At 51.4% G+C, this 19800-nt stretch overlaps 1 protein-coding gene across 1 annotated transcript; it reads left to right on the top strand.

Moving 5' to 3' along the window:
* Positions 1-851: 851 nt before the first annotated feature.
* On the top strand, positions 852-19675 carry LOC141976198 (uncharacterized). Its single transcript, XM_074937013.1, has 3 exons — positions 852-1088; positions 6082-6151; positions 18603-19675. The coding sequence occupies exons 1-3, from the start codon at positions 1010-1012 to the stop codon at positions 19393-19395; spliced, it is 942 nt and encodes a 313-aa protein (XP_074793114.1). The 5' UTR covers positions 852-1009; the 3' UTR covers positions 19396-19675.
* Positions 19676-19800: the final 125 nt, after the last annotated feature.

The following is a 19800-nucleotide window of genomic DNA, read 5'->3' as shown; positions in this document are numbered from 1 at the left end:
TGAGAAGTCAGGGAAGCAAGTAAACTTCTCCTTAGCAAGTTTATAGAAAGAAGCAGCAGAGAGAGTCGGCTGTTGGCACCACACCAATCTGAGAACGCGGCCTGGGCTCTCCAGCCGATGGGCTCCCAAGCTAATGCAGAGCAGCCAAGGAGGGTGAAAAATGGCAATTGGACTTGGTTGGAAATTCCCTCCACCTCCCTTTTTCTCTTTTAATTGCCCACAGAAAGTTTTGGGTTTTTTTTTTTATCGAAGCCCCCTCAAACTGTTGTTTTCAAACACCTCAAAACGGGGGAAGGTTCGGTGTTTGCATCCAAAAAGAGGGAAGAAAAAAAAAAGAAAATTTCACCCCAAGTGGAAATTTTTCATGAAAATGGTTGTTTTGGTCAAACCAACAAAGAAAAAAACCATAAACTTTTCATTAAAAAGTTCAGATGAAAAATATTCCGACCAGCCCTGCCTGGGAGCGCGAGGCGTTTCCTGCTGCCGTCGTCTCTCTGTGGCTGCGTGTGGCCAGAAGCGCCTGCTCTGGGGAGCCCGTGGGGTGAGGCAAGGTCGGGCGCGGGCTCGCGGCCATCAGGGCTGCTGAGCTCTGAGCCAGCTGGGAAATCTCTCTCCCACATTGTTCAGGCTTTAAAGGCCGGATTCTCAAATGGGCTAGGAGTCCCCCCCTTGATGGGAGCGACGGCAGGTCTTGGCCTGTTGGGAACCCCTCCCCGAAGGTTCCTGTCTTGTCGCTCAGAGACGCCCCGCATCCCAGCCGCGCTCTGGGCAAGTCACGTCGGCAAGCCACCGGGTTTTGAACGGGGGGGACGATCGTTCCCGCATTCCGGAGACGCTTTGTGCCCCAACACGAGGAAGCTACGGGGCTGCCTCAGCGGATAGCTGCTCCGGCCATGTCCAGCGGACGTGTTCTGTGCAGGGCACATCCGGGCTTTCCAAGGCCCGACGGGTCCATCGTCCCCGTCCGGCCTGAGCGGCTGCCATCGTCCGAGGCAGAGGGGCTCGCGCCATGGCTCCCGCCGCGCCGTGTGCTGTACCAGAGCCGGCGGTTCCAGTCGTAACCGTAGGCCGTGGAGCAGGGCAGGAAGGTAGGAGGCCGATCTCCCCTCAGGCTGTCGCGGAGACCCACGGATGTGGGGAGGCCTGGAGGGGGGTCCAGGGGAGTATCTGAATACGGAGCTAGCTGCTGTTGGTTCCGAGCCCTTTTTTCTGCAGGCGGGTCACGTGTGGGGGGGTGGAATCTGCTGCCCTTAAACCCCCCCCCGACCCCCACCCCCCGTTGCTGGCCTTTGTTTCTGTCTCCCACCTTCCTATCTCTGTTTTGCTCCTTTCTGTCTCCCCCTTTTTTCCCTCCTCTGTATTTTCCTGCCTTGCAGCGGCTCTAGGGTGACCAGATGTCCCGATTTTATAGGGACAGTCCCAATATTTGGGGCTTTGTCTTATGTAAGCCCCTATGACCCCCCACCCCCTGTTCTGATTTTTCACACTTGCTGTCTGGCCACCCTGAGCGGCTCCCCCTTTCCCATGCTGCTTGCTAGGAGGGTCAGCAGGGAAACAGCCAAGGCTCGCATTTAAAGCAGCGTTGCCCAAACTAGGGGGTGAGCTCCCCAGGGCAGCGCATGTAGGGCTGGCTGGGGTGGGGAGAGGGAGCGTGGAAGATGTAGTTGTCACCTTTAACAACCCATGGGGGGGGGAGGAGGGCCATGAGTGGTTTCATTTTCCTGAGAGGGTGGGCAAAAGTTTGGGAATGCAGTTTTAAACCGCCATTGTTATGTTTCAGAGTGAACCCCCAGTAAGCTGAATGTGCGGGGAGTTCACTGCTCTCCGAGCCATTATTTCAGGCTCTCTGCTCATCAGCAAGTCGGAAACGGAGCATGCAGCTAAACTCTCCCACTGGGAGGGGAGGGGGCCTAATGGATTAAAGCAAGGGGATGCTGGGAGTCAGAACTCCTGGGTTCTATCTCTGGCTCTGGGAGGGGAGTGGGTCTAGTGGTTAGAGCAGGGGTGGTCCTGGTGGCTGGGAGTCAGGACTCCTGGGTTCAGTTCAGGAAATAGGCAGATACCAAACATTCTAGGGTGCCCAGCACTGTCCGCTCTGGAGCGAGGGGCACATGGACATGTGGACTGACTGATTGACCTGTCTGGGGCTCCTGAGCTGGCAGAATGCATATTCACGATTGTGTTCTGACTTCCATCCCCTGCCCCTGAAGTACATACCCTGGAGGGAACCTGAGCCCTCGTCCCTGTCTTCTCCGCTCCACAAGAGACCAGGCGTTGATGGCTTTCCACAAAGAATACAGGGAACAGAATGAGCCCCCACCCTCCAGACTGGGTCTCAGCCCGGTAAGGGATGCACTGGGAGCGGGGCGTGCGCTGCAGCGCTAAGGTGATGCCATGCACAGAACCTGGGAGCGGGGTCTTGGGCAGCAAACCGGCCCAGCGTAGGCCCCAACGCCAGCGAGAGAGGAATCTTTGGGGGCGTGCGTGTGTGTGTGTGTGGCAGAAAACGCCAATTGGTTGAAACTGAAACCGCAGAAAAAGAATTTTTAAACTCTGAAAATTTTCGATTCCCCCCGACATTGCAACTTTTCTAAATGACAAATTCTGTGTTCCGGTTCCCTGGGACTTCTCACTTGGAAATTCCTGCTATTCCCAGCAAAGAAACATTAAAAAACATTTAAAATTGAAACAAAACCAAATGTTTTGATGAACCCGAACTGGCATTTTTTCCAGATTTTTTTGGTTTGTGAAAATTTAAGATTTTGACTTTTTGTCTCAATTTGGGGCAGGAAAAATTCAGTATCCTGAAAATGTTCCCTGGACTGGAGAACCGTTTGCAGTCCAGTTTTTCTCCTGGCCCCGAGGACGCTGGCTTAAGGCCCTTGGCATTGTTTCAATGTGAATTCTTTTCCCTGTTTTCCTGTGTGGCTCAGTCAAGACAATTTTGAGGAGGAAAATAAATGAAGAAATCAGTTGGTAACGCTAACAACAGCGGTAGCATGGATGCTTCAGCCGTGACCCAGAACATAACTGTTATTATTCCTATTATAATAGCACCTGGAGGCCCCCACTGAGATTGGGGCCCTCCACCATGCTGGGTGCCGCACGGGACACACAGTTAGAGACAGCCCCTCCCCAAAGGACTCACAGTGTAAATAGAGGAGTGGGAGAGGAGCTGGACACACAGAGAGGGGCAGTGACTTGCTAACTCTTGCATGTCAGAGGCTAGCACCCAGGTGTCCTGACTCCGAAGTCCAGGGCCTTACCCACTAGCCCATACGGCCTCTCGAGAGCAGCTGCTGCCCTCTCTGACCATGCAGCTGGCTCTCCTTGTCCCAGATCCCAGCTGAGGTGGTTTTATTCCCAGCAGCCACAGAGCCATTTTCCCCCACCCTGTTCCGCTCCGGAGCACGGAAGGTGCTGAGTTTACATTTAAATCTCCTAGATTATGACACTTGTGAAAGTAAATCCTGAAATTTCCCAGGATCATTTTAACAATTAATTTGTTTGACATTACGGGCAGCCAGCATGGGAATCTCCGCTCCTGCCTGCAATCACTTAATTAAACGGGGAGGAATTACCCCCTCGCTGTTCATTTAGATGCAAGGAGAGACATGTGGTCCTGGTCTCGCTCTGCTGTTAGTCGCAGCTCCCAAAGCAGTCCCCAGCGCAGCCCTCCTGGGTTTAAGGTAGGAGTCTCTTGCAGAGGCCACACGGACATTTTAACCAAGCTGGCAGTCTCCAGGGAGCCGTTTGCACCATTTTCCCCACGCCCCTCCCAGAGCTGGCAGAGAACCCAGGCGTCCTGGCTGCAAGCCCCACTTTGCTCTAACCACTGGACCCCACACCTCTCTCACAGCTGGGAGAGGCATTCTGTTTCTTTGACCCTCTGCTGTACCCATGATTCTTTCCCATCTCCTGGTGCTGCTATTTCACAGACAGTTCCAGCTTTGCTAATTCCAGGGCCGCCACCTTTGACACCAAATACACTGGCCAGCCCGGGGCTCCAGGCATTCGACCATCTTGGCTGCTCCCAGCCCCTGAGAGCGTTAGATCGATGTCACTTCCTGCCTCACCAGATCCCCCGGCACCTCACTGATGCCAGGGAAGTTACCTCTGCTCCTTCAAAGGCAGCTGTGACTTCAGCCGACGGGGGAGCCGGGAATAAATAACCCCCAGGCAGCCCGGAGTGCGGGGAGCTGCCGTGCCTCTGTTAAAGTTTCACATGTAAACACAGTTGATGGATGATTTTCCATGGCAAAGGTTTGTCAACTCATATGAGACTCTGGAGCAGTTTTACGGCCGCTCGTATATTTCGAGCTGGCGAGGGCAGGAGTCTCGGCTTCCTGGTGTTCCACAACCCCCCCTTTCCTTTCCAGGGGCTGCTGGTCTCTGCCCTGAGGTGTCACGGGCACGTTACTTTAGCAGCATCCTCTGCAGCTGTTTGCCCCAGTGCAAGGTGGGGGCAACTCTCCAGAGCCCCGGCTTGACAGCTGGAAAAGGATCAGATTCCGAAACCTGTTGCCAGTTTACAAATAACCCCCAAGTATTGGTGAAAGTTTTACCCGAAAGTTTTCCTTTCCTAACTTTTTGATGAAAAACCACAAGAAAAACATTGTCAGGAAGTGTTCAGCGAGAACTTTTGTTTTTGTCTAACTCCCCCCTTTTTTTGACCAGCGCTGATGGCTGCGTTTCATGCCCACTTGGCGCTGCTGTGAATGACTGCAGAAGGCTGAGGGCAACGGGGAATCGTGATCCATCCCCTGTTGTCCAGTCCCAGCTTCTGGGAGCCAGAGATTTAAGGACACCCAGTGCATGGGGTTCGTCCCTGACCACCTTGGCTAAGAGCCATTGATGGACCTATCCTCCATGATCTCACCTAATTCTTTTTTTAAGCTAGTTATACTTTTGGCCTTCACAACATCCCCTGGCAATGAGTTCCACAGGTTTGTCTGTGCGTTGGGTGAAGAATTACTTCCTTATGTTCGTTTTAAACCTGCTGCCTGTTAATTTCGTTGGGTGATCTCTGGTTCTTGTGTTCTGTGAAGGGGTAAATAACACTTTTTCTCCACACCGTTCCTGGTTTTATAGACTCTATCCTCTCCCCTCTTAGAAAAGAGATGACTAAAATGATCAGTCCCGGTCTTTTTAATCTCTCCTCATATGGAAGCTGTTCCATCCCCCTAATCGTTTTTGCTGCCCTTCTCAGCACCTTTTCCAATTCTAATGTATCTTTTTTGAGATGGGGCGCCCGAATTGCACACAGTATTCAAGGTGTGGGCATACCATGGAATTATACAATGGCATTATGATATTTTCTGTCTTTTTATATCCCTTTCCTAATGGTTCCTAACAGTCTTTTAGCTTTTATGACTGTGGCTGCACTCTGAGTGAACGTTTTCAGAGAACTATCCACAGCGAGTCCCAGATCTCTGTCTAGAGTGATCACAGCTAGTTTCGACCCCATCATGTTGCATGTATACAAAATATTGTGAGGTTCAGGAAATGATGTGAACTGGCCAAATGCAGTAGATAAGGGCCTGAGAGAGAAAGAGAAATAAATATGGAGCAAGTCACAAATGGCTGTATAGGGGCAAGAGATAAACTTTTTGTTCTGAGTCTGTACAGCACCTGGCACAATGGGGTCTGCCAGGGCTTCCAGGTATTACTGTAAATAATGAGTAATAAGAGACAGATGCTATGTAAGGTGATAGGTAAACCTCAGGGCCCTGTCATGCTGGGTCCTGCAGACACAGAGCGAGAGACACTCCTTGCTCCAAAGAGTTCATAGGCTAAACAGCCACAGGCTGGGAAGGGAAACTGAGGCACGGAGTGGGACAGTGATTTGCCCAAGGTCACAGGAGGTCAGTGGCAGAGCTGGGAATAGAACCCAGGTGTCCTGAAAATCCTTGAGGATACCTTAGTTAACATGTGGTGAGATTCTGGTAGGAAAGATGCCGCGAGAAGTGCTAATTAATAAATTCTTCCCCCAATTAGCACTTGTGCAGAACTTTTCATCTTCAAAGCCCTTTGTGAACATTACCCCATTTAATATAGTAAAACGCCTGTAATTATGTTCAGATGCAGCCTATGAAGCCGCAGCGGATTCAGACAGAGCGAGCCAGGGCCCAGGGAGAGACAGACCACGAGGGTAAGTGGCACCAAATTGGAATATTATCCACATTTCATCACTTGGAGCCTTGCTGACAACCTGCAGTAAACATCATGACATCTAGTGAATCACAGCCAGCCGGCTGCCTCACCCATTTCACTTCTCTCCCTACCCCCCAGCCTCCTGTGCATGAAGATTTCCCTTTTGCTCCGTCTCATCCGTGGTTGCTATTTATCAGCTCTCTGGGGCTGAGCCCGGGCAGTAGGAAGCACTTAGCCCCGGAGGTGGGAGAAACAGGCTTGGCTGACGGAGCCACTCGGCTTGTTATGGGCCCAGTGCTGGCTTGATTCCTGCGGGAGAGAGGCTGGTGCGAAGCGTGGTGGGTTCTCGATGGACGTTACAAGGGCTGGCTCCCTGGTGCAGAGACACCGGCCTGGAAATGGCACTTCAGCGGCTGCAGGGAGCCCGAGGCTGCAGCTCGGCCACAATGGGCGCAAAAAGCCAGCCACAAGCCGCGCTCAATGCATGATGTGTGCCCCCCTCTGTGCAAACAGGGCCCCCCAGAGGGCTCGCCCGTGCACGACAACAGCAGCAAAGCACATGCACGAGAGGCAAACAGGAGCTGAAGGTTCCCGGGCGTGACTGCTCTCCCCCGCAGGCCTTAAAGCCCCCTCCCAGGACAGCACCCTGTGGCTCCATCCGAGCTGGAGGGACCATGCAGCTCAGTGCACTGTGTGATCCACAGGGGAGGTGAGTCTGTTACAGCCCCAGCAAGGGAGCCTGGCTCTTGAGCTCAGGCTGCAGCGACTCGTCCTGTGAGCTCTGGCAGGCCCTGGTTTTATCCCTAGATGCCGTCTTGGCCAGCACTGTCATGCTGGCAGCATTGCTGGCCACTTGGGGTGCTGGGCAGAGAGCTTCTGCTGCACCCTCTGAACAGACTTCACGGAGCACGGCAGGGAGAGAGAAGGCATCTCCCTCACTCCTGATTTCAGAAACCTCTCTCCCTCCCATGGCCCATGGTCCCCTGCACCACACTGTTACAGAGCGGCAGCAAGGGCCAGTGGCGAAGGCTTTGGACTCAGGATACCTAGGTTCTGTCCCTGGCTCTGTCCCTGACCTTTTGTTTGGCTTGTCTAAATGCTGTTTGGGACAGGCTCTGTGCAGCGCCTGACACAACGGGGCCCCCGATCACGGTCGGGGTCTGTGCAGCGCCTGGCACAACGGGGCCTGACCTCGGCCAGGGTCCATGCAGCGAGCGCATGGCACAATGGGGCCTGATCTCGGTCAAGGTCTGTGAGCGCTTGGCACAACGGGGCCTGATCTCGGTCAAGGTCTGTGCAGCGCCCAGTGTGATGCGGCCCCGATCCTGGTTTTACCAAAGCAGAATGGGAGCATTGTGCACTGGTATAAATGACTTCACAAGGTGGAGGGCAGTGCAAAATTGTACCCAGTGTCTCCTGAAAGAAGATCCAGGTTTCTTAGTGTGTTCCCGTGCCTCAGACCCACCCAGCAGCTCCATGAACTAGCTGAGCATTCTGGGTATTAGCTTGCACATGAGCACCACCCGACCTGCAGCGCTGGGTTTTGAAAGGTCTTTGAGCAGCCCCGTGGTCACATCTCTGTATCTGGCCATACGATGGATCCGGGCAGTGCTGTTCTTAGGACACAGTAGCAGCTGGGAGCAATTGATGATCAAAATAGTTGTTTAGTTCAAGTGGAATAATTAATTTTTGAAGCTGCAGCCCAGAGTGTGGGGACGTGTCCATCACACGCAGCCCAGCGCCCGGAGGAAATGTCCGTGGTGTTTGGATAAAAAGAAAAGGGACCACTTATTAGCAAAGAGCTCCTGATTACCCAGCAGCTGTTAGCAAACTCTCTGGGTTTAATTACCTGAGCTGAGCTGTAAACACAAGGGAACAAGTTCTGCTCATTTGCTCTGGTGTAAATCCAGGGTTACTCCACGGATTTGAGAATTACTCTGGATTTAGTCCAGTGGAATTGAGGGCACGCAAACACAGTGCACGCAGTGTCGTGTGAACTTAGCACCATTCACAACTGCAGGTGGGCGCCTTGTGCAGTTCATTTCTCTCCATCGTTGGCAACTTTAAAATCAAGCTTGAATGTTTTTCTAAAGCTGTGCTCTCGTTCACCCAGGAATTAATGCAGGGAAGTCCTGGGCCCATGTTATACAGGAAGGCAGATGAGATCATAACAGCCCTGTCTGGCTTTATACTCTGTACAGCTGTAAGACCTGGGCAAATAATGCAACCAGTCCCTGCAAATATTCATTTGAACGAAATGAACATGTAGAGCGATTATCATGCCCCTCATCAGCCAGCAGCGTGTTTTACCTGCAGAAGAGGATTTGACAGCCCCAGGCAGGAATTTAAATTCACACCTGCAAGCATTTGTGCTGGAAGTGCTTGCAACTTCATCCAATCAGGGAACAGAACTAATACCATGTGACTTAACAGTCCAATCACCCACCTTAGTGCTCAGGCTGGAGCGTAAAAAGTTGGAGAAGATATAGAAGAAGTTGGAATAAGGTCGGGAGTTGGGATCTGCTCGTGGCGGGTCTGCAGGCAGCTATGGGCCGCAAAAATGGGCTCTAGTGTGAATCGTGCACTCAGCTCGAGCTTCTTGTCTCTGCTTAAAGGCCCCACCAGGCTCCAAACCAATGGGGCACGGCTAGCCAGATTTGAGGGACACTACAGCTGCCTTGCTCCTGCAGCGGGAGACCTGCAGCTCTAACACCGCGGTTCCCCTCTCTGGTATTAGATCTGACCAGGCCTGGAGCTGAGCTCTCAGAGCAGCGTGGGGTTCTCTTCAAAAGCCTTGGTTTGAAGGCTTCATGTTCCTGAGTTAACCAGGGATTCCTCCTGCCTCCAGGGCTGGCCCCAGGCTGCAGCCAGCCATCCCACCAGAAGGGGAAAATCTGTCCATGTGCCGTGGCGCTCTGGGGTGGGATTTACGTTCCTGGGGGTGCGTCAAGGGCAACACTTTGGGAAGTAGAAAAGCACGGAGACGTCAGACGAGGGGTACGTCCACGCTGCCGTCGGAGCTAGGTGTGACTGCAGCATATGTCGCCAACTGCGTGCTTAGGTGCCCGTGTGTCTTTGTGGGGCTGGGCTTCGGAGTTCAAGGGGCTTGTACAGCACGGGGTTTGCTCTGGGTCGGGTTCCAATGGGCTGTGTGTAACAAGAGCTTCACAGACGCTCATCCCTTAAAGCCACAGACCCCAATTACCCCCCTCCCCCTAGACACAGAGCCCTCTTTGCCTGAAAACTCCTTAAATAGCCTTGGAGAATGACACAGCCTTCAGAAAACCCCTTTGGCAAGTGTCTGCCCCAAGAGGGGGTTTTAAGAGCTTTCACGCACCATTGTCTGTTCGACTAGGGGAACCCTTGGCCACAGCCCAGCACCCGGGGTAGTGCACCAGCGCAAACCCCAGTGCTGACAAGGCAAAGGAGCTGTTTGCACGGGCGGAGTATTTATTATTTGCATTACAGCAGCACGTTAAGGGGCCCTCTGAAATCAGGGACCCCCCATTACAGAATCATCAACATGTAGGACTGGAATGGACCTTGCTAGTTTCCTGTCCCGAGGCAGGGTCACATATTAGCTAGCCCACCGCTGACAGGTGTGTGTCTAACCTGTTCTTAAAACCCTGTGGTGCCAGTGGTCCACAGCCTCCCTAGGGAATTTGTTCCAGTGTTTAGCTACCCGGAGAGTTAGGAAATTTTTCCTAATGCCCAACCTAAACTTCCCTTGCTGCAAATTAAGTCCATTGCTTCATGGCTTGTCCTCAGTGGATAACGAGAACCGTTTATCATCCTCCTCTTCATGGCGTCCTTTTACGTACTCGAAGACTGTTATCATGTCCTCATCCCCCCACAGTCTTCTCATCTCCAGGCTAAACAAACCCAATTTTTTCAATCTTCCCTTGTAGGGCAAGTTTTCTCGACCGCCAGTCATCTGTGTTGCTCTTCTCTGGACTTTCTCCAATTTGTCCACATCCTTCCCAAAGGGTGGTGCCCAGAACTGGACACAGTACTCCAGCTGAGGCCTTATCAGCGCTGAGTAAAGAAGAATTACTTCTCATCTCTTGCTTACAACACTCAGGCTAATACATCCCAGAATGATGTTCACTTTTTTTTTTTTTGCAACAGTGTTACCTTGTTAACTCATTTAGTTTGTGATCCACTCTGACCCCCAGACCCTTTGCTGCAGTGCTCCTTCCTTGGCCGTCTTTTCCCAGATTGTATTTATGCAACTGATTATTCCAGTCCGTAGGCCGGGCCCTGCCCCAGAGAGCTCACAGACTGAAACAGATGCAGGGTGGGAGGAGACGGAAGTTGGAACTTGCCTCAGGTCCCTCAGCAGGTCTGCAGCAGAGCCAGAAATAGACCTGAGCTCGCCTGACTCCCAGGCCAACGCTCCATCCCAGGGGTGGGCAAAGTTTTTGGCCCGAGGGCCACATCTGGGTGCGAAACGATATGGAGGGCAGGGTAGGGAAGGCTGTGCCCCCAAACATCCTGGCCCCTGACTGCCCCCCTCAGAGCCCCTGACCCATCCAACTCCCCCTGCTCCTTGTTCCCTGACCACCCCCTCCCGGGATCCCACCCCCTATCCAACCCCCCCTGCTCCCTGTCCCCTGACTGTCCCCCGGCCCCTATCCCCCCCACCCTCTGACAGGCCCCCTGACAGGCCCCATCCAACCCCCCCTGTTCCCTGCCCCCAACTGCCCCAGAACCTCTGCCCCATACAACTGTTCCCTGTCCCCTGACTGCCCCCCGGGACCCCCTACCCAACCCCTCACCACTGCGTACACGCCGCTGCCACCCCCTAACCGTGCCGCTGCCACCCCCTAACCGTGCCGCTCATGCCATGCGGCATGGCTGCGGGGGAGGGGGACAGAGGGGGAGGGGCTGGGGGCTCGCCTCCCCGGCCAGGAGCTCAGGGGCCGGGCCAGACGGTCCTGCGGGCCACAGTTTGCCCCCCTCTGCCCTATCCACGATGCCACTCCAGTGCCTCTCACCTGACGCCTCGCCTCTCAGAGCAACGCCACCGAGGAATTTACAACCCTGTGCGCTGTAGCAAGGACCCCAGCGGGAGCTGTCCCAGGATAAAACCCCTGTCTCTTGATCTCTGCCGCTTCCCATTTCCCTAATCAGCTAACTGAAGAAAAGCAATTAGAGGAAAATGCGATTGTCAGGGAAATAAATGGAGGCACCTTTCCCTGTGAATGGCTCTTTCTTTGTAATTGGAAAAGCTATGGCAGCTGCGTGTCATAAACCGAAATCATTAGCCTGTTAAGCTCAGCCAATAGCGATGGCGTGATACGCCTCCCCCGCTTCACGTCAGTCCCGTTTACAGTGCCTGAATTGCACGCGTCCTGCCCCGTAGATGCAGCAAGGAGGCATGGAGAGGGGTGGGGGTGGAGGTTGCAAAATGAGGCAATGACCAACTTTCAACCCATACCAAGGGGAAACGAATGTAACGCCAGCCACTCCACTTCAGGAGTTTATAGAGTGCACTCCACTCCACTCAAACTGGCTTAGTTAAGCCTAGGCAAGCCCCCGTGTGAATGGTCTGATTTCAGATTAAGGGTGGTTTATTTCATTTTTAGCTTAAACCTGTTCCAAAGAGCTTTTCTGCATGAGAAAGGTGCACCAGTGAAAAATGGCAGCTGAAGTGGCTGGCCTAGATCTCCCAGGATGCACCACGACGCACCTCTTGGAGAGCCGCCGCACTGTATCATGGGAGTCTCAGACTGATGTGCGTAACGAGTTTTTGTTTTTTTGGCAGGCAGAGTGTTTCGCTTCCCCGCCATTGCACATGGCAAGATTTCTATGCGCTCTGCTAGCAAGTGAGTAACCCTGGGAGCAGCCAGTTCTCCAGAAATCTGCCTGTTGTCAGAACTGGCTGTCACTATGCGCCCGAGTGCTGGGGGCCTGGTTCAAACCGAGTCCCCGCTCGCTAGTGACTGAAAGGCAAGCCCATGTGTTATGCCATTGGCCTTACAGAAGGTTCCTTGCCCCCCGTCAGGATCAGGGCCCTGGTGGGCGTTATGGACGGAGGAAGGGGAATGGGCTGTCGTGGGACTTTGAGGAGCTGGATCAGTTCCCAGCTCTCCCAGAGACACTCTCCAGACCATAGTTCCCATCTGTGAAATGGGGAATTGATTCTTCCTGTGTCTAAATTGTGAGCGTTCAGGGTAAGGATTGTCTGTACAGCACCTGGCACAATGTACTGCCGGCTCGACGGGTGCCGCGAGGGAAATGCTGTGATAACAGAGTGGGGCCATGGCTTGTGACTTCTAGGGAAATCTTTACACCCTGCTGCCAAGAGAGATGGATAGTTCTCATGAGCAGACGATTCTTTTAAGGTCACAGATCACGATGGGGATGCAAACGAACTAAACCCCTCGCTGCTAACCTCACTCCCCGGCTGCACGTCTCAGGCAAGTTAAATTGACTGTCTGTTGCTGGGGCGTCTCTCCGTCAGGCAGACCAGAAATAATAACAGGACTCCATGTTGCAGTGAGGTGTGTTAGAGCGAAATGAGTTAGGGAAGGTTCATGGGCCCCCTGGGTGCTTTGCTAATTTTGTAGTGAAAACAATAAAGGAGAAAAAAATGTTGTTTGTTGAGGTGAAATTGGTTGTAATTGGTTTTGATTGTTGAGTTACTTAATGGAGTTGTGCTCTTCCTTTAAATATTTAGGAGTCTGTCATTAGATAAGGTCTGTGTAGTGTCAGGAGGTTTTGCATTTCAGGTAATTTCTTTACCTTAGACAAGAAAACCTTCATGTATAGTATTTTTCATCCCGTCAGCTCGTCCAGGAGCATTCAGACCTGATAAACTCATTAGCATTGCACTTCTCTGATGTAATTCAGAAACCGTGAACGAACGTGTTAGACATAAACTGCATGTTTCCCTGTGCTGTGAATTATCCCGCCTTGACGATGCAGAGGTTAACGCTTGTCAGTTATACGCAGACATTCTTGATGACAGTGGGAACTGAATTAAGGATATTATTTTGACAGCTTGACAGTAAAATCTCTGGCACTGATGTTGCATCTTCATTATAAGTTTCATTCTGAAGCCCCCTGTAAAATTAAAAAACAACCCAGGGGTACAAGCCCCCCCTCCCCCGCATTCTGGAATAAGATGGATAGCTTTTATCGAGATGCCTGGACCTCAGTTTAACAGTTCCTCTGAAGAATGTTACCTCTCAGGGTGAGGTCTAGTTGTTAGAACCTGGGGCTGGAAATCAGGACTCCTGGGTTCTAGTCACAGAACTGCTGCTGATTTGCTGTGTGTGAACATGGTCAAGTCACCTTTCCTGTCTGAACCTTGCCTGTGAGATGAAGATAGTGGAACTGATCTGCCTATCAATGTTAAGGTCAGAAGGGACAATTCTGACCATCTGGTCTGACCTCCTGCCTGACACGGGCCAGATAATTCCATTCCGCGATTCCCACGTCGATCCCGTAATTATAGATTGAGCGAATGAGGAGCTTTTACAAAGATGCTTCAATTTCAGAACTTCCGGCAATGGAGAATCCACTGTGACCCTCGGTAACGTGTTCCAATGGTTACTTCCCCTCACCGTTAAAAAGCTGCCCCTTATTTCCAGTCTTAGCAGGTCTGGCTTCAACGTCCACCCATTGCATCTTGTTCTCTCTTTGTCTGGAAAACTAAAGAGCCATCTCCTGTCTTCTCACCATGTAGATACTTACAGACCATGCTCAAGTTGCTTCTTAACCCTCCCTGATAAACTAAATAGATTGAGCTTTTTCAATCTCTCACCACAAGGTAGATTTTCCAGACCATGAATTATCCTTGTAGCCTTCCTGAACCTTTTCCATTAGAGGTAAAGCTATCTCCCTGCTCCTGCTCCATATGGCCCGTCTATACACTGAGTTCACTCTCTTAGCTACAGTGTACGGGAAGCTCATGTTCGGCTGCTTTCCACCCATGGCCCCTAAATCCTTTACAGGATCATGACTTTCCTGGATAGAGTCTTCATCCTTCATCTCGTATGGCCGACATTCTTGGTTCCTGGATAGCATTTGGCAGCATCGAATGCCGCTTTTGTAAAGTGGTTTGAGACCTTGGCTGAAGGGTGGTAAATAAATGCAAAATTTACACCCCTTTCATCCACCCCCCCCACCACCTTCAGCATCAGCACTGAGCACCAACCATCCCGAGCCCAGTCATCCATGCCACCAGGAACCCAGTGGTGTATTCGTTATCCCAATTGCGACCAAGCAGAGCCCTTTAGGAGCCGTATTCTGGGTAATGCAGATCATAGCTGGTCGTAACGATTTGCCACTCATAATAATTGTTACCTATGTGCCTGCCTGTGCCTGTCACTTTTCCACCCTTTGAATGGCCCCCAGACAAAGTGGCTCCTGCTGGGGTGGAAGTTTAGCAGAATATTTTTCAGGGCTGTTAACTTCTTTTTTTTTCCGTGGTACCTGAAGAAATAAAGTCTTTAATACTTTGAGGTGACTGGGCTTCATTGTTCATGGCTGCATCCCGCGGTGGGACTGAAAACCTGGACTTTAAGTGCTGTTTAGTCAAGAGTTTTTTCAGCTCTTAAAATCCCATTTTCTTGCTGTGTCCCAGAGGAAATGCAGACAGTGGGGTTGGTTGAGGATTGCTGTGGCTAATGGGGTTTCTCTGGTCTGTGACAATTCCTAGACCGTTTCTGTGAAAACCTCAGTGATACGACAGAACTCCACGTAATGCTTAGAAACGCTATGAATAACAGGTGCTAAGTGATTTGTGGAAATTGTTTTTTAAAAAGAAACGGCGCAGCATGTTACAACACAACGTAGAGCTGGGAAATGAAAGCTTTTAAAATAATCCAGTTGCACAGCCCCATTTATAAAGCTCACACGCTCGTGTACCTGTCTCCGAATCCTGGCATGATAATCCATCTCACATTAGTTTATTAATAAAAAATCAATTCTGGTGAATTATTTACTGAGCACTAATTAAATATGCATGCATGTTCCCTTAGAGTAAAATATTCCCCCAATGCCTTTGGCTGTGAGCCTTATGGCAAGTCACTTTAAATTCTGGATTGTGAAGGTCTCCAACGGATATTTTTTTTTAAAATGTGTGAGAACCTGCTCTTAGGTAAATCAGGACACCCCACTTCCAAAACGGAGCAGAGGGAGGGTGCGGGGAGGGGGGGGCAGGCAGAGTTTTGGTGCAAACTAACGTGTGTTTATCTTCTCCAACCAAAGACCCCAAACTGAACCCTGCAACTTCTGCCAGAACCCACAGTCCTAGGGCACAAAATGAGATACTTCACAAACAAGTGGAAAGGAAGATTTTGTAAAGTGGAGCTATAAGAACCCCAGCACCAAAGGGCCTAAGGAATAAGCTCCTGGGATTGTGCCTCGAAAGCTGTGGGTTCACTGCTCTGCTTGGCCACAAACTCCTTGTGTGACCTTGGGCAAGTCCCTGGAGTTCTTTGGGTCCCAATTCCCACCTGTAACTTGGGGAGAATGATCCTTTTGGGCAGGGACTGGCTCTTGCTCTGGGTCCATGCAGCACACGGCACGAGGGGGCCCTGATCTGGGTCAGGGTGTGTGCAGCACCCGGCATAGGGTTGGCAACTTTCTGATTGTCAAAAACTGAACACTCTTGCCCCGCACGGGAGGGGTTTCGGGGTGTGGGCTCCAGGCAGCACTTACCTCAGGCGGCTCCCGGAAGCAGCCAGCATATCCCTCTGGCTGGCTCCTAGGCAGAAGCGCGGCCACGGGGTCTGTGCATGCTGCCCCCGTCCGCAGGTGCCGCCCCCGCAGCTCCCGTTGGCCATGGTTCCCGGCCAATGGGAGCTGCAGAGCTGGCACTTGGGGCGGGGGCAGCATGCGGAAACCCGTGGCCACCCCCCAGCCATAGGGACATGTCACCACTTTGGGAGCCATACGGAGCCGGGTAGGGATGGGAGCCTGCCTTAGCCCTGCTGCGCCGCTGACCGGACTTTTAATGGCCCAGTCAGCGGTGCTGATTGGAGCCGCCAGAGTCCCTTTTTGACCAGGCATTCTGGTTGAAAACCAGACGCTTGGCAACACTAACTCGGCACAATGGGGCCCTGATCTCGGTCGGGGTCTGGGCAGCGCCTGGCACGATGGGGCTCTGGTCTTGGTTGGGGTCTGGGCAGCGCCTGGCGCGACGGGGCCCTGATCTCGGCCAGGGTCTGGGCAACGCCTGGCACGACGGGGCCCTAATCTTGGCCAGGGTCTGGGCAGCGCCTGGCACGATGGGGCTCTGGTCTTGGTTGGGGTCTGGGCAGCGCCTGGCGCGACGGGGCCCTGATCTCAGCCAGGGTCTGGGCAGCGCCTGGTGCGATGGGGCCCTAATCTTGGCCAGGGTCTGGGCAGCGCCTGGCACGACGGGGCCTTGATCTTGGTCGGGGTCTGGGCAGCGCCCAGCATAGGGTCCCGAGGGTGCAGAGTCAGAGCTGGGAACAGCCCCCAGGTGTCCTGCCTCCTGCTCCATGGGGTTTCTCGCATTCCAGGGCAGCCTTCAGCACACGTCAGAGGAATTGGGTTTTGCTCCCCTACAATTGCCATTAATGCTAGTGGCTGCTGATGAATGAAGTGGTGGCAAGTCTGGGGGTGGGGATGGGCTGGAGGGTGCCGGGGGAAATGCCGAGGTTATTTTTGTAGCAAAGCAGACCAACTGGTGACTGACTTCTTCAATATCTCGGATAGTGCCCCAGCTTGTTCCCGCAGGCCAGCACTTTAAATAATTATTCTACGCTACAAATAAGTCGTAAATGAGAGGAACAGAGTAGAATTTAATTATATCAATTAAATACAGTCTATTGTGGTGCTGAAAACAAGACACAGCAGTTTAGCTGCATTATTATTATTTTTAAATAACTTGGGAGTAGCCTTGATTTGCATATTTGGCCATAAACATCCTGCCTGCATTGTTCCACGCAGCGGGAGAATTCTGCTACTGGCGGTGAGGGCTCTGCCGTGCGCTCACCCGGGAGAGAGAGGCGCTCAGGAATAAGAAATAGCCTCGTTCATTGCACAGAACGGCCTCGCTAGCTTCCGGCTCTCATTACCTAAGAGTCTCACACTCTGTTAATTTATTGAGCCTCCTGGCACTCATCGAAGTCAGGGCCATGCGAATAGTTCCAGAGCCCAGAGGGGGAACTGAGGCAAAGAGAGACACAAAGGCCAACCTTTTCCAAAGCGCCTACGTGACTTAGGAGCCAAGATCCCATTTTCAAAAGTGGCCTTTGTGGCCTTAGGAGCCTTTGACAATTTTACCCTGAGGTCTAGAGACACACAGGGGGCTTAGACTCAGCGGTGCCGCTGTGCAAAAGGCGCTCTCCATTCTGCATCTCCTGCAGCAATGACTGGATCACCCAAAGCAGGAGGTGAGCTTTGAGGAGGCTTTGCCTAGGGCCTGCTTTGGAAACCCCAGTTGTTGTATGCAGGAGATGGAGAAGGGACATACGTTTCCAGACTGCAGTTGAGCACCCAGGCCTAAGGAAATGCACGAAAAGCCCTTGATGCTGCTCTGGGATGAATCCGCAGAGCCTGGCAGCTATTCATACTTGGCACAGTGATTCGGCCACATAATTTATTTCTTTGCAATTATCTTCTCGCTTTATACCAGAGGGACTGAGAGAGAGAAGAGGGGCTGGAGAAGGGCTGAGTCTGAAGAGGGCTCAGTAAAATAAACCGTTTCTTAAATATGGATCAGTAAGAGAACATTAAAATCAGCCACGAGCAGGGAATTTGAAGTAATCAAATTTTTATGAGCTTGAATCGCATGAATTTCAATCTGGTGCTGTTTTCAGCTCGTCTGGCTCCGGCACTTTGGATTTATCCTTCTGAGGAATAGAACTAGCAATGGGTCAGTGAAAAAATGCAGTTTCTTTTCTCAAGCAGTCCTCTCTGATCCCTGTGGTGTGTTTTTCTGCAGGCCTGCTCCTCTAATGAGAGCAGCTGAAAGTCAGGGCTGGGGATTTAACTTGCTTTTAAACTAATATCAACATCTGTCCGTGGCAGCTTTAAGAAACTAAGGGCAACATAAGGAATTAATAACGATCTAGGCCTGTTCATTTAAACTAATGCTCTTTGGCAAGTGAGCCTGGATTAGACTACTACTTTAAAGAACCAGATCTCTCGCTGGTATAAATTGACAGGGCCCTGTTAATGTTGATGGAGCGGTGTCAATTTACACCAGATGGGGATCTGGCCCCATTGACTTCAATGGAGCTACTGCTGATTTGGATTTACACCAGATGGGGATTTGGCATGTGCTTGTGGAATTCACTGACATACGGGGCTGAATTCTGTGCTTAGCCACACAATGCAAACTCTGTCTGTTTTTTTATTTCATTTTTGCCAGAAGCTGGGAATTGGCCACTGTCGGAAGACAGGATACTGGCCTAGATGGACCTTTGGTCTGGCCCAGTATGGACATTCTTATGTCCCCATTGCAGGTGTGATTCCTCCAGTTTTCATCCAGACCACACCACACGATCCATTGTCTACAGCCAAGCTCTACGATACAACCGCATTTGCTCCAACCCCTCAGACAGAGACAAACACCTACAAGATCTCTATCAAGCGTTCTTACAACTAAAATACCCACCTGCGGAAGTGAAGAAACAGATTGACAGAGCCAGAAGAGTGCCCAGAAGTCACCTACTACATGACAGGCCCAACAAAGAAAATAACAGAACGCCACTAGCCATCACCTTCAGCCCCCGACTAAAACCTCTCCAGCGCATCATCAAGGATCTACAACTTATCCTGAAGGACGACCCATCACTCTCACAGATCTTGGGAGACAGGCCAGTCCTCGCTTACGGACAGCCCCCCAAACTGAAGCAAATACTCACCAGCAACCACACACCACACAACAAAAACACTAACCCAGGAACCTATCCTTGCAACAAAGCCCGTTGCCGACTGTGTCCACATATCTATTCAGGGGACACCATCATATGGCCTAATCACATCAGCCACACTATCAGGGGCTCGTTCACCTGCACATCCACCAATGTGATATATGCCATCATGTGCCAGCAGTGCCCCTCTGCCATGTACATTGGCCAAACTGGACAGTCTCTACGTAAAAGAATAAATGGACACAAATCAAACGTCAGGAATTATAACGTTCAAAACCCAGTCGGAGAACACTTCAATCTCTGGTCACTCAGTTACAGACCTAGAAGTTGCAATTCTTCAACAAAAAATCTTCAAAAACAGACTCCAACGAGAGACTGCTGAATTGGAATTAATTTACAAACTGGACACCATTAAATTAGGCTTGAATAAAGACTGGGAGTGGATGGGTCATTACACAAAGTAAAACTATTTCCCCATGTTTATTTTCCCCCGCTACTGTTCCTCACACGTTCTTGTCAACTGCTGGAAATGGCCCACCTTGATTATCACTACAAAAGGTTTTTTTTCTCTCCTGCTGGTAACAGCTCACCTTACCTGATCACTCTCGTTACAGTCTGTATGATAACACCCATTGTTTCATGTTCTCTGTGTATATAAATCTCCCCACTGTATTTTCCACTGTATGCATCGATGAAGTGAGCTGTAGCTCACGAAAGCTTATGCTCAAATAAATTGGTTAGTCTCTAAGGTGCCACAAGTACTCCTGTTCTTTTTATTATGAAGTGG

Source organism: Natator depressus, chromosome 23 (assembly GCF_965152275.1).
Source record: "Natator depressus isolate rNatDep1 chromosome 23, rNatDep2.hap1, whole genome shotgun sequence".
Taxonomy (NCBI): Eukaryota; Metazoa; Chordata; order Testudines; family Cheloniidae; genus Natator; species Natator depressus.
The sequence above is the reverse complement of the archived record's forward strand: the minus strand, read 5'-3'. Positions and strand labels throughout refer to the sequence as shown.

Excerpts from the sequence above, each read along its gene's own strand:
- LOC141976198 (XM_074937013.1), top strand. The coding sequence starts at position 1,010 with ATGGCTCCCGCCGCGCCGTGTGCTGTACCAGAGCCGGCGGTTCCAGTC. Across the intron at positions 1,089-6,081 it reads CCGTGGAGCAGGGCAGGAAG|ATGCAGCCTATGAAGCCGCA; the intron begins GTAGGAGGCCGA and ends AATTATGTTCAG. Across the intron at positions 6,152-18,602 it reads GGGAGAGACAGACCACGAGG|GTGTGATTCCTCCAGTTTTC; the intron begins GTAAGTGGCACC and ends TCCCCATTGCAG.